Source organism: Pantherophis guttatus, chromosome 18, assembly GCF_059756535.1.
Source record: "Pantherophis guttatus breed Tessera chromosome 18, ASM5975653v1, whole genome shotgun sequence".
NCBI lineage: Eukaryota > Metazoa > Chordata > Lepidosauria > Squamata > Colubridae > Pantherophis > Pantherophis guttatus.
Window position 1 is genome coordinate 2,293,267 of NC_142080.1, and position 14,234 is coordinate 2,307,500.

Sequence of the window (14,234 nt, forward strand, 5' to 3'; positions counted from 1 at the left end):
CATTTTCTTCAGCGCTGTTGTCATTTCGAACAGGTCACTAAATGGAACGTTGTAAAGTCCAGGATTATCTGTCGTCGTGAGAGCGCACACGACGTCCACTGACTTCATAAGGGGGCTCTGCTCAGATCTTGGGGGTGAAACGTCCCACTCCGGAGATTTAGCAGAATCCTCAAGCAGCCCAGAGAGAAGGCAAAAATTCCGGCCACCCTGGACAGTGGACATTGGAGACACACCAACTATCCAGAGTAGATTATGCTTTGTCTGATTGGGTCTCGACAAAGTCCAAAAGTCCGATTCCAACCCTGATAAAAACTGCTGGACAAACAACGCCCGAGACCCGATAAACAAATATTATTTAGGTCTTCAAGGAAGGAGGAGTGGAGAGCTTTCAACGCTGGGCTTTCCAAATTTTGCTCACGGCTCAACTGCTAGAACCTGAAGATGGCTCTTCTCTAAGTAGGACCTTCTTGAGAACTTCCCCCAAAGGGCTGCTGGTTGGACAGAGACTTCTTTCCCTGGGAATGAGGTCTCACGTCCTCGTCGGTCCGTTCTCCGGAGGGATCTCTTTTGCCACCTTCAAAGCTGGAGATACCTCTAGTTGGGAGTCCCCTCCGACCTCAAACCCTCAAGGAGCCCACAAAGTTCTCCTAGAAGGTCCCACATGAGTGAGGAGAGAAGAGTCCAAAGCCACACAGCATCCCCAAATCTTCACCCAGGACTTTCCATGAAGCAAATATGGTTGCGGGTACCCCACACCAGTGTGAGGTGAGCCCACCTCAACATCTCAACGTGCTAGAAGTCAACCAGGAGGTGACTGGTGAACTTGGGGCAATGGGGGAAGGGAGGAAGCGGCCTCATCCTTGAGCTGTGAGTAAGAACAGAGCAATGGGTGGCGTCTGAGCATTGTCTTCTGGCCGTGGGCCAGTCAGCACAAGGAGAGGATTGCACCACACTTGCAACTCGCAGCTTCTTCCATAAGGTGTCTCCTGGACACACCTTCCCCAGGTATAAAACCGTGGCAAAGTGACAACCGAGAGCAGCACATCCAACCCCAGGGAGCAGGTAAGTTGGCCTTCTATCTTGAGGTTCCCCCTTCCCCAAAACCGAGAGAGGACAATTCGAGGGAGGGTCTCCCCTTCCCTTCCCTTCCCCATCTTCTTGGCAACTGTCCTCCTCTCTTCCCTTCTTCTCTGAATCTTCTCGGGTTGGACAAGTCGGGGCACATCACTTCTTCAAACTTGCTTACGGCAGCCCAGAAGAGATCGTGCAGTTTTTCAACGCGGATACCGAAAGGAGCATTTCACACTCACACACGCACAAATCCTGTTCTTCTTTTCTCCCGCCCTTCTGATAGGAGACCCCGCCTGAACCGGGGAGCGAATTCTCAAAGCTCCAGAAAACCACCGGGTTATCGTTATCTTCCGAAAGGGGGGGATTTCACCCAAGACAGCGAAGAGCCGATCTGTCGGGAGTGAGCGATGGGTTGTCGATGCGGCAAGAAGCGAAAGGTGAAAGAGGGGGGGGAACAGGTGGGGTGTGGGTTGCGTGTTGTGGTGGTGGTTTCATGGGGGTTGAGAAACAAAAGAGAGACGGAAAATGATGGGCCTGATTTGGGGGTCTTGAGATGCCAACGGGGGGGGGGGGGAAAGACGGCGAGGGGTGAAATCTGGAGAAGATCTCCACGGCAGATTCGAAGAGGCCGTTGCCCCCCCCAAGTTAGATCCCTAATTCCAGACCGGGGACTCACATCCTTTCAAAAAAGCTTGAGGGAGCGGAGAAGTTTAATTTTCAGAAGAGGAAGATGGACAGAGATGGTGACACATTTCCCTTTCCCAAACCCTGGTAGAAGAAAAACCCTATTTTTTTTTTCTCGGTTGTTTCCCGTCAAGAACTGGGTTGTATAAGCTCCACGCGGCAGGAAGGCCAATGCCAGGGGTGAAAATTAAAGAAAAATCACCCAAAGATTTAAGACAGTTTGATCCTGGAGGTGGATCCTCCTTTGCCAAAAACCCAGAAATTTTGGTAGGGATGTTCCAATTTAATGGTCTCTGATTCTCATTCAAACTCTTCTGTTTTAATTTAGACCAAGACATATATATACTACTATATATCTGTATTCTGTGCTGAAGACAGTTAGGAATTCATCTGTTTTATTACATTTTTTTTCTTGGCTTGTTTTTAATTTTTTCCTCCTTTTGGATCCTCTTTCCCTTAAGTTGTTGTTTCTTCTTCTTCTTCTTCTTCTTCTTCTTCTTCTTCTTCTTCTTCTTCTTCTTCTTCTTCTTCTTCTTCTTCTTCTTCTTCTTCTTCTTCTTCTTCTTCCTCTTCCTCTTCTTTTCTCCTTCTCCTCCTCCTCCTCCTCCTCCTCCTCCTCCTCCTCCTTCTCTTTTTCCTATCTTGCATTTTATCTCTCTTGGAAACGTTAGCAAAGCGGATTGGATTCAAGGCAAAGCTTTTTCAGGTTAAACCATCATTTTACAAGAATTGAATATATAGGAGCAAGCCAAGCCTTTTTCTGGTAGGATAAGGGGCCCCTGAAGAAAATACATCTACGCGACTGCTAGAAATCAAAAAATGGTGGCACATTAACAAACCATCAATCAATCAGAATATTGACAGGGGAGGCCTATGCAAAATTCAGCCATCTTCTGCATCAAAGGCCACCATAATTTTTTTGTCTCCAAAATCCACGCTGGGAAAAACAGTTCTTGGTGCTTTTCCATTTCAGTTTTTCCCGCAGGAATTAAAAATAATGCCAAGTCTAGTCACAACTGAGTCACAACTGTTCTCCGGGCCAGCAAGAAACAAAGAGGGAAAAAGAGGGAAAAAAGGAAACCAGGTTTTGGAAACTTTTGAAGACACTGGATTAGAAATATTTTGGAATTCAATTCGGATCGAGTTCTGGGTTCGAAAGAATTAGCCGACAATCCAGCCACGCTCTTTTTGGCTTTCCTCCCTCCCCCAGGTTCCCATTGCTGCCTGTAAATTTAATTTGCAATCTATCAAGATAAAATGGCTCAAAGAGTGAGATTGAATCCCAGGAAACGCCCCGATGCCTCTGTGTCTTTTTAGCATCCGAGCAGGTTATTCCACCTGACTTGTTTGAAAAACTCTTCCTTGCGCGAAGCCGTAAGAAAGGTGGCCCCGAAATTTAACATTTTCAGCTTGTGAGAATAAGGGCTAACTTGCAGATTGCTAAAATCCGTGTCTTTCTGGTGAGAAACTCCAGACGTTGTGTTTATTTTGACTTTAATTAATTAATTTTTTATGTATTTATTTCCCCCCCCCCAAGAAAAGATTCCTCTTAAATATCAGAAAAATGTCTCAGCGCTCCAAATCTTGGAAGAAGCCATTTCTAATCACAGTCATTGCTGATCGGGGTTAATTTCTGTCCTAAAGTCTATTATATTATTTATTTTGAATCCTAGAAAAGTTTCGTCAGCCCGCAACCTTTGCTTTCAGATTCCTTCAAAAGAAACCCATCCTTTTTTAAAAAAAATTCTCATCTGTCTCAGCCTCAAATCCATCGTTTCAATCCATCATCCGATTTTGGCAGATTTTGCAATTAAATGGCAATAAACAAACCACGCCTGGGCTGAGAAATTTGCAATATTTATGTTGCTATGGACAGGCCTGGAAGAAATGAGTAACGCGAGCATTTTTATTTGGGATAACTAGGAAAAACAAAAAACAAAAAAGGTGGGGGGAAAAAAATCAAATTTTGGGCAGACGATGCTTCGAAGCACAGGTTTTCACTTCCTTCTTCCTCTTCTTTCTCCCCAGAAAAAAATAAATCTAGTTTGCAGATATATTTTTTTTACTATGCATCTTCTCCACCTCTAGCGGACGTATTTTTTTCCTACTATCCTTCTCAACGGATTCTGCAACCAGGGCATTCTGGGAAAATTAAAATGGCCGGTAATTTTGCGAATATTGTGGCTACGGGCAAAATTTTCTCCGAATGGAGATTCCTCAATGCATCTTTTTTTTAAATGAAATTTGCACACCAGGTGTGCCTCAAATGCTACCAGAAAACAGGTGGATTTGATCAGGAGATATAAAAGACCCAGCGTTGATCTTAGTTTGGGCTAAACTCCTTTGACAACCATTCATCTTTCTCGAGAGGCATCCTGGCTTGTGTTAAGCCAACATTGAGAGGCATCCTGGCTGGTATTAAGCTAAAGTAATTTTTTTTTTTTAAAAAAAAGAGAAAATGGTTTCAGGTGAGGGATTCCGATTAAATATCTCTCCTTTGGCACACACAAAAAATCCATCAACGCTCCCGAGCTTTGAAAAATGTTCAAAATATTTAGGATTTTTTGGGGGGGCCTGATTCCCTCCCTGTTTTATATCTGCATCTCCCCCAAAGAAAATTGGAATTTTTTTCCCCCCTATTGTTCAGTCTCTCCTTTTCTTCTCCCCACCTTCTTGTTTTGCACTGTTCATTTTGTTCTTTTTCTGGATTTTTTTTTTTAAACCCTAGTTTATTTTATTTTATTTTATTTTATTTTGAATTTGTATACCGCCCTTCTCCCTGAGGACTCAGGGCGGTGAACAGCCAAGTAAAAACATCAAATACAAATATTAAGTTGGTTGAAATTTACGGGATCCTCCTGGGGTTTCAACGAATGACGGAGGGGAGAGGCTGAGTACAAAACTGTGTCCCAGACTTTGGCGTAAAAAAAAAATTTGGACGCCTTAATGAGCCGGGTGTTTCGGGGAGGGTGCAGTTGCATGTAGGAAGGAGCTTGGCAGGTTGGACAACTTTGGGAGAGATGGTGCATGGGGATTGCGTGGCCGGGATGAATCCTCACCTGTCCTCTCTTCCCACCTGTCTCCTTGCCGGTTTGCAGGATTGCCAAGAACTCACCGATGTCGAGCGAGCCATCGAAATTGTCATCAACAACTTCCATTGCTACGCCGTCAAGGGACACAAGGAATGCCTGACGCCCAACGAATTAAAAGACCTGGTTGGACAGAGGCTACCACACTTAGCCAAGGTGAGACCACCATCGGCAGGACGCCCCGTTTCGAAGACAGGGATCGGGACACCGATAAATCCACGCACACCCCCAAGAAGCCTTTTTTTGGCTGGTTGAAATTCTGCTCAAAAAGTCTTCTTGGGGATTTCTGAATTCTGTTGGGCAGAAATTCCCGCGTTTGGGGCCACCGCCAAAAAGGCCCCATCGTGCAGTCTCTTCAGGTTGCAAAGATCTCCTTTTTTTTTAAATGAAAAGAAATGGGTTTTTTTCTATTTTTTCCTGCTGGGCCAAACCCCCCCAGATTGTGTTTCCATGCAAAAATCGAGGTTGCATTTCAAGAGAATGAAGGCTCGTCTGCATTTTAATGTAAATACACGGTTTCTGCATTAAGATAGTTATTTCGTTTGGAAACTTCTTTATATTCTAGAATTGTCTAGTTTTAATTTTAGTTTTAGTTTTAGTTTAGTTTATTTGGAGTTTAGAGTTTAGCGTTTAGAGTTTAGCATTTAGAGTTTAGAACTTAGCGTTTAGCGTTTAGCATTTAGAGTTGAGTAGAGTTTAAACCACATTTTGGATTAAGTGATGTCAAGTTAATGTCAACTCGTAGTAATTATTATAGGTTTTATTTAAGGACTTTAAAATAAGGCCCAGACTGAATCTCAGTTTGTCAAGGGACTGGTTTCCAGATTTTACCAGTCAAAATATGCACAAGAAAATATCCATTAAAGAACAGATAAGCGCGCAGAAAATAATAAAGATGACCAAAACTGTACATCCCCCCAAAATATACCGCTTGCAGAAACGTGCACAAATTAATAACTGACTTTAAACAACCTACTGAAAATAGTTGCTATTAAGAATCTATCATTAATTCCCAATGCATCAAATGGACTGTAAAATAAAATGTAAACAAGGGATTAAATCCATAAAAGGTTTGCATTTAAAAAACACACACCCCAATCTGATCGTTTAACAAAAAATCTCAAAACTGGGGAGCTTTTTTAAAAAAAAACAACAGCAGGGATGCAAAAAAAAAAAAAGATCTTTTCATTCTTCCTTTTTCATTTTTTTCCCCTTCTTTCGTTTCCCCCACCCCCAACAGGGAGTTGAACCTTTGGATGAGAAGATCGAATGCCTGGGAGATAATGAAGAAGCGAAACTCCAGTTTGGAGAATACTGGGACATAATGGGAGACGCCGCCAAGGGCTGCCGAGTGCCAAAAGGGAAGAAGTGAAGAGGCTGAGCCGAGTTCGAAAGACGACCTCAAACCCATTGCGTAGAAGAACTGGGCGAATCTCAAATGTGTTATTTCATGCAGTGTTAATTATTTGGGGGGACTTATATGATCCACTCGATTTTCCTAACCTAGGTTTTTCTTGTCTCGATATCAAGAAATTTTTCAATCCCGGAGCCAGAAGACAGAAATTTCAGGGTTTTAAAAAATATATATATATATATATTAAAGTCTTTTCTAATTTTAATTTTCAGAACTCGTGATGCCAAACTTTCGAATCTTCTTACAATTTGAAGCTTTGTTTTTTTAAGCCGAGCTCTGAAAAAAAAATCATAAAAGATTCTCCGGATCGAGAATATTTTTAATTTTCAGCTCTGATGTTGGCAGTGTTTCATTCTGGGACTATTTAAATCGCCAATTCTCCACATTTTTTTTTTTTTTAATATAGCGGCTGAGAATTTTGCTTCGAAAACCCCTGAAACCTTTCATTTTCAAATGTGTACCTCAAAAATGCCTTAAACATTCTGTTAAATATATATAAAGTATATATATATATATATATATATATATAAATATATTACCAAAAAAAAGTTGCACATAGAATTTTATATATCGCTGCCAAAACCGGAATGTGATAAATTGAATTTAAAACTCGGATTTTGCTAGTTGGTTTCTTTATTCCTTGCGCGTTCTTAAAAATCTATTTTTTCCCCCTTTCCTTGAAAGTAAAATTTAAAACCCCAGAATTTTGACACACGAAAAAAAAAAGAGTAAAAATAAAGCCAAGAAACCACATGAATAGAAGCGTCTTAAAAACAGAAATCCTGGTTTAGGTGCCTCTTGGGAAGTAGGGTAACTACTACAGCAGTTGGGAGAAATTCAGAATCGCAGAATTGGACATTCGGAGGGTCCCGCAAAGATCATCTAGTCTACTCCTCTGATGTAATCGCCTCTCCCTGAGTTCCTGAAGCCCAGGCATGTTTGTCCTCAACACACACACCCATCATCCCCAGTCTCAATCTAATTATTTCTAGATTCTCTTTTGGTTTCCTGCTTGAGCAGGGCTGGACTAGCAGACCTCCAAGGGTCCCTTCCAAATCTGCCATCTTGTTAAAAGGGGATGTCCAGATGGGTAAATCTCCTTCCTTCAATCCCAGTGGAGAATATTTTGAAATACCCTCGGGGCTTCTGCACCCCTGCTGTTGAAAAATTGGATTTCCCGCTGTCGCCAGGGAGGAATTATTAGGAGTTGGCGGTCTGAAGCCACCAATTCTTAGGGGCGGGGGGGGGTGACATGATAGCAGTCTTCCAATATTTGGGGGGGGGCTGCCCCAAAGAAGAGGAGGTCAAGTTATTCTCCAAAAAACCTGAAGGCAGGACGAGAAGCAACGGATGGAAACTAACCAAGGAGAGAAGCAATCTGGAATTCAGGAGGAATTTCCTGACGGTGAAAACGGTCAGTGGAACTGCTTGCCACTAGAAGTTGTGAGTGCTCCATCGCTGGGGGCTTTTAAGAAGTGATTGGGCAGCCATTTATCTGGAATGGTGTAGGCCCTACCGTGTAGGGATTTCTGCTTGAGCAGAGGGCTGGACTAGAAGACCTCCAAGGTCCCTTCCAACTCTGTTCTTCTCTTAGAACTAAGGAGACATTTCCTGACAGCGAGAACAAGTAACCAGTGGAACTGCTTGCCACCAGAAGTTGTGGGTGCTCCAACACTGGAGGTTTTTAAGAAGAGAGTGGACAACCATCTGCGTTAAATGCTAAAGCTTGAGAAGGGGGTTGGACTAGAAGACCTCCGAGGTCCCTTCCCATTTTGTTATCCTGAACCCATCAACCTGGGTTATTTGTAGGGTTTGAGGGCAGTGGACAAGACAATCCAGAAATGTTTGTTGGGGAAAAGGTTGCATGGACCTTTCTGCAGATGTGATCCAGCTGCAAATCCAATTTCAAAGCCAACTGATCCACTGAGAATTGGGAGATCCACTTTAAATCGTAATCTCACAACCATCATCCCCGATCTGCCTCTGTCATCTCATTTTTTCCTTTTTTTCCCCCTGTATCATGGATGAAATAAAAGCCAAAAATAAAAAAATAAAAATAAAAATTCTGTACAGGTTATTCTGTATTTATTATGTTTATGGTATATCATATATATGTCATATTCCACAAAGATTAAAATCGGAATAGCCCGTCTCTTCAAGCCCAGGAGCCTGGTTGATGGTAACTTCTGGGAACTGAAGTTCACCCATGTTGGCAGGAGAACTCCAGAAGTTGGAAGTTCACCCGTGCTGGCTTGGGAATTCTGGGAGTTGAAGTCTGGTTATGTTGACGGGGGGATTCTGGGAGTTGAAGTCCAGCTATGTTGGCTGGGGAATTCTGGGAGTTGAAGTCCACTCGTGTTGTCGAACATCTCTAAACGGAGTCCAGTTGCCTCTTGAAAAAGCACCCTATGGATCCACTCATATTGACAGGGGGAATCCTGGGAGTCGAAATTCACACATGCTGGCTGGGGAATTCTGGGAACTGAAGTCCACCTAAGTTGGCAGAACTCCAGATGTTGAAGTTCACCCATGTTGGCAGGGGAATTCTGGGAGTTGAAGTCCATCTGTGTTGGCAGGGGGATTCTGGGAGTCGAAATTCACCCACGCTGGCTACAGAATTCTGGGAGTTGAAGTCCAGCTATGTTGACGGGGGGGATTCTGGGAGTTGACGTTCACCCATGCTGGCGTCTGGGAGTTGAAGTCCACTCGTGTTGTCGAACGTCTATAAACGGAGTCCAGTTGCCTCTTGAAAAAGCATCTATGGATCCACTCATCTTGACAGGGGGAATCCTGGGAGTTGAAATTCACCCATGCTGGCTGGGGAATTCTGGGAGTTGAAGTCCATCTATGGACAGGACAGAACGCTATTTGAATGAACGAAGGATTCCGATGTGCGAATTTAATTATTCCCAGGATAGCAATAGCCAGTGGTTTGTTCCTCCTTTCTCCAAACCCAGCTGTTTTGGACTATTGCCCCCTCCCAATGAACAAAGAACATTTTCCCCCGTTAATTTATATTAAAAATAGGCAATAGACAACCACTGGCATACTTAGGAAGTGTCTCCTATTTTAGAAAATGCACCTGATTTTAAGAAATGCACCTGGTTTTTAAAAAACGCATCCGATCTTAAGACATTGCATCCGGTTTTAAGAAATTGCATCTGATTTTTAAGATATACATCCGATTTTAAGAAATGGCATCCGATTTTTAAGATATACATCTGATTTTAAGAAATTGCATCTGATTTTTAAGATATACATCTGATTTTAAGAAATTGCATCCGATTTTTAAGATATACATCCAATTTTAAGAAATTGCATCTGATTTTTAAGATATACATCTGATTTTAAGAAATTGCATCCGATTTTAATGTATCCGATTTTAAGAACTGGCATCCGATTTTAAGAAATTGCATCCGATTTTAATGCATCCGATTTTAAGAAATGGCATCCGATTTTAATGCATCCAATTTTAAGAAATGGCATCCGATTTTAAGAAATTGCATCCGATTTTAATGCATCCGATTTTAAGAAATGGCATCCGATTTTAATGCCTCCGATTTTAAGAAATGGCATCCGATTTTAAGAAACTGCAGTCTTATTTTCAGAACTGCCTCCTTGGCCCAAATCAACCCAACTTCCTCTCCAGATAAAACCAGAAAAATTACAGCTGGGTTTTTTTTGTTTTTTTTTTCAAAAACCTTCCACCTGGATGATGAGCTCGCCACGCTCGGAATCCGCCAAGCCCGTAATTAACCCTCTATCAGAAACAGGAAACTTAATTCTCTCCCTAAAATCTCTTGACGAGCTTCTGTCACCTGTCTGTTATGTCCTGGTACCGTCGCCCGGGTTTTGCTTTCGGATCTAAACAAAAAAACAAAACAAAACAAAAAGGAGCATGACTCAGAGTTGCCGGCAGAAACTTGGAGCGGGATAAGTTTTGCAAGATCGCACACCCGCCGGCAAAAGTTGCATTCCAAAACTTGGAAAGCGAGGTGCCTCTTTTTGTGTGTGTGTGTATTTCGTTTCGAGATTTGACTTGGCTAACCTAGAAAACAGCAGACGAAATCTGGTCCGTGTGAATCAGGCGGCCTGATTCAGGCACACGAGGATTTTTTCTTGTTTTGGGGTGACCGGTGCTAATCCGCTTTATCGGGGTGACCTCAACGATGAGATCGTGGAAAAACGCCTCGGGGAGATCAGATAATCCGCTGGGAGATGATCTCCGGGCTGAGTCAAATTAAATCCCCGGAGATCCTCGAGTTACGACCGCCAGAATTTCCATTGGAAGCGAGGCGGCGGTTTTAAGAAGCGAGTGGCGGCCGATGTTATGATTTTATTTTATTTTTTTTGCCCCGCGGTTGTTAAATGAATCGGGTCGTTAAGTGAAGCTGGCTTCCCTTAAGGTTGCCGTTTGCTGTTCATCTTCGATTTAGAACCACAATGAGGACGAAAACGGCCGTTAAGCGAGTCGGGCTCGATCGTACGACTCTCGCGTGACTGGTCCTCACGCTTACAACCGTTGCATGACAGCCCAATTGGAGTTACGGCCACCGTTGAGCCCACTATTGACGTTGCTAAGCGAAACATTCATTCAGTGCCCGATTTGACGAATATTCTTGCGACTGTTGTTAAGTGGATCCCTGCAAGCTGTTGTGAATTACCCCGTTGTTAAGTGAATCCAGCTTCCCTGTCGATTTTGCTTGTCTGGAGGTCGCAAAAGGGGATTGTGTGACTCCCCCCCCCCGGGGACTCTGTGACCGTCGTAAATGTGAATCAGTGGCCAAGTGTCCCTTTTTTCCAGAGCCGTTGTTAATTCCGAATGGTCACTAAATGAACCGTTTAGTGTAAGCCTTTATTCTTATTTTCCCGCCTTTTACAATCTTCCTGCCTTCTACGCTGCTTTTCTGCCCCTTTTGCTTTTTTAAAAAAAAATAAAATAAAACAAAAAATAAAATACAATCCACCTTTCCCACCCCCAAGCCAGACTGACATCACCTCGGCGGCTCATCCCTGGCTGACGGAAAGGAAATGCTTTTCAAATGAGGGCCCCTGCAATTAACCTGGGGAACTCCTCGCCACAGGATGTTCGCAGCCGAGGCCGAGAACGCAGGAGGAGAACGAGTGGGAAGCGTGCCAGCCGGGGACGGTCAGCCCTCCCAAAGGAACGATAACAAATGATTTCGGGAGGCTGGAATGCCAAGGAACTCGCTCCCCAGATCTCAATCAATAGCTGCTTAGCATTCTTTCGGCGTCATCCGCTCGGCAACCGGTTTTGCAGATTGCAATCGTTACCTTTACCTCATCGCGCAAACCTTTGGGATGGCTCACACGGATTCCTTCAAGAGGATCTGGCTGGCATGCCGGATCGCCCCCACATCTCAGGCTTCCGGTCGACGGTCGCATCTTTTTTTTTTGAATCCAACATGATGAATTTTTTTTGGGGGGGGGGGGGGGGTTGACATCCTTGCTCGGTTTTACGACATGCGGTCTCTCCGGACGTTATCCGGGAAGGGATTTGAGAAAGGAGGGTGGGGGGCTTATTTTTCCAGGGGACTACTAGTAACGCTCAAGTTACAGCCACAATGGAGCCCAAAATGTACGTCGCTAAGTGAGACAATTATTAAGGAAGGGTCCACTATAGGTAGTGCTCGAGTTATGGCCACAATGGAGCCCATAATGTACATCACTAAGTGAGACATTTATTAAGGAAGGGTCCACTATAGGTAATGCTCATGTTACGGCCAAAAAGGAGCCCAAAATGTACGTCGCTAAGTGAGACATTGGTTAAGTTAGGATCCACTACAGGTGGTGCTCAAGTAACGGCCACAATGGAGCCCAAAATGTACGTCGCTAAGTGAGATATTTATTAAGAAAGGGTCCACTATAGGTGATGCTCAAGTTGTAACCACAAAGGAACCCAAAAAGTATGTCGCTAAGTGAGACATTTATTAAGGGAGGGTCCACTATAGGTAATGCTCCAGGTACGGCCACAATGGAGCCCAAAACGTATGTTGCTAAGTGAGACATTGGTTAAGGGAGGTCGTGCTCAGGTTACGGCCACAATGGAGCCCAAAACCTATGTTGCTAAGTGAGACTTCGGCCTCCCTTGTCTGCTCAGAAAGAGATCAGAAGTCAAACTTGGTGTGAGAAACACACCCCATGACAGTTGCGCAGGTGGCCGGGGGCTGCGCCTTGCTCGGCCCGTAAAACATACCTTCTGCATAATCCACCGAAAATCCCTCGGATTAAAACAACGAGAACTTCCCTGCCAGCCACCCAGAACGAATGAGACACCTGTCCCACCCAGGTGTGAATTGTTTACGAAGGTGGGTCGATAGGTGAAATGAATCAATAAAAAAAACCCACATTTTTGATTAAAGCTACTCCCTTCCCTGCGTCGAGAAATGGAGCCCTAAATAAAAAATTATTTCCCCCCCCAAAAAAATAAGAAATCATTTTAAAACGCCATCAGTTTTAAATTCGTGGTTCTTATTTATTTATTTATTTTGAACAGCCAGATGCGTTCAAAATATTTGCGGGCTGTGAAATTCCAGCTGAGCTCTAGAGGGCAGCAAAGAGGTAGTGTGTTTAGCCTCCTTCCTGCCCCCTAGTGGATGCTCCCATTAACTGCAGCCAAGATAAGCTTTCTTTTCAGTCTGCAAATTCAGCCAGTTGGCTTGGCGGCTTTGAATCCCCAGAGGGCCCCCCCCCGTTTAAACGCGGAAACGGCTGTAAAAACAGGCTGAAAGGGAATTCCTTAGCTTGGTGCCAATAAATTGAGCACTATTTGCATGTAAATAAATGGTGTCCCTTGCATTTTTGTGTGTGCATCTCTGCATTTTGGGGTGGGTGGGTGCAATTTGGAGCAATCTGACTTTTGCTAGATACGTAAATAGATGACAGATAGATAGATAGATCGATCGATAGATCGATAGATAGATAGATACGAAATATCCCTGATCTCCGTGCTTTCCGCCGTGCCCTCAAAACCCTGATGTTCCAACAAGCGGGGCTAAACATATGAACATGTGAATGTTTTTAAAATGTTATCTAATTTTAGGTTCTATTTAATTGGGCCAAACTATGTTATAATAATAATTTTAATTGGCAATTTTATGATGTTTGTGTATCTATATTTTTCTTGACTGTACACCGCCTTGAGTTCTACGGGAGAAAGGCGGTATAGAAATATAATAAATAAATAAATAAATAAATAAATAAATAAATAAATAAATAAATAAGATGGCTGGATGGAGACAGACACATAGAGATAAATGCATAGATGATAAATAGACGATAGAGTTTGATAGAGAGAGATGGAGGGATAGAAAGATAAGACAGACAGATAGATAGAGGTGATAAATAAGAGAGAAGGGGGAAGATTATAATAGAGATAGATACATAGATGATAAATAGATGAGGGTTTGATAGAGAGATGGAAGGACAGAAAGATAGATAGATACAGATGATAAATAAAGACATAGGTTAGATAGATAGATAGATAGATAGATAGATAGATAGATAGATAGATAGAGATAGATAGATAGATAGATAGATAGATAGACAGACAGACAGACAGACAGACAGACAGACAGACAGATGGATGGCTGATAGACAGATAAGATAGGTGAGAGAGAGACGGAGGGAGGGAGAGAGAGAGAGATGAGAGATATACAGATGCACTGTATCCTAATTAAAACAGGAACGAAGGAAGGAAAACTCAAGTTTTAAATTAAGAGGCCTCTCCATCTTCAACTGATTACCCAAAAGCTTTTAAGGTGCGGCCTCTTGCTAATTCTGGATTAACGAGAACAATGTTGTGCTTGGGATGTCTCCACAGCAGCAGCTGCCGAGGGCGCGGCTTGGAGAATGCGAGGGACGGTGCCAACCGTCCAAATCTTCACCGAAATATCCCACGTCCCTCCCTCGGAAAATCCCCTCCAAAATGTGCATTCTTTTTATTTGTATTTGAT

At 43.2% G+C, this 14,234-nt stretch overlaps 4 protein-coding genes across 5 annotated transcripts in view; 2 read left to right on the plus strand and 2 right to left on the minus strand.

Annotated features, from left to right (window-relative positions):
* Positions 1–14,234, minus strand: part of LOC132709125 (protein S100-A1-like) — an 83,715-nt gene that overhangs the window by 42,018 nt on the left and 27,463 nt on the right. The gene's annotated exons all lie outside the window — the stretch shown is intronic.
* The window catches only part of LOC117657966 (protein S100-A1), a 73,660-nt gene that overhangs the window by 18,599 nt on the left and 40,827 nt on the right, over positions 1–14,234 (minus strand). The window lies entirely within an intron of this gene.
* On the plus strand, positions 924–6,873 carry LOC117657970 (protein S100-A14-like). The gene is made up of 4 exons (XM_034406083.3): positions 924–1,062; positions 1,355–1,508; positions 4,854–5,000; positions 6,085–6,873. Exons 2-4 carry the CDS (start codon positions 1,479–1,481, stop codon positions 6,214–6,216), a joined length of 309 nt encoding a protein of 102 aa, XP_034261974.1. The 5' UTR covers positions 924–1,062; positions 1,355–1,478; the 3' UTR covers positions 6,217–6,873.
* Positions 14,209–14,234, plus strand: part of LOC117657967 (protein S100-A16-like) — a 9,591-nt gene continuing 9,565 nt past the window's right edge. Inside the window, exon 1 of the mRNA XM_034406080.3 lies at positions 14,209–14,234. This exon is cut by the window's right edge and continues 419 nt beyond it. The gene's annotated coding sequence lies outside the window, so the exon portion shown is untranslated.

What these genes read in the sequence shown, in the direction of transcription:
- LOC117657970 (XM_034406083.3), top strand. Translation starts at nt 1,479, where the DNA reads ATGGGTTGTCGATGCGGCAAGAAGCGAAAG. An exon ending in GATGCGGCAAGAAGCGAAAG is followed by an intron (nt 1,509 to 4,853) that starts GTGAAAGAGGGG and finishes GCCGGTTTGCAG; the next exon opens with GATTGCCAAGAACTCACCGA. An exon ending in GGCTACCACACTTAGCCAAG is followed by an intron (nt 5,001 to 6,084) that starts GTGAGACCACCA and finishes CACCCCCAACAG; the next exon opens with GGAGTTGAACCTTTGGATGA.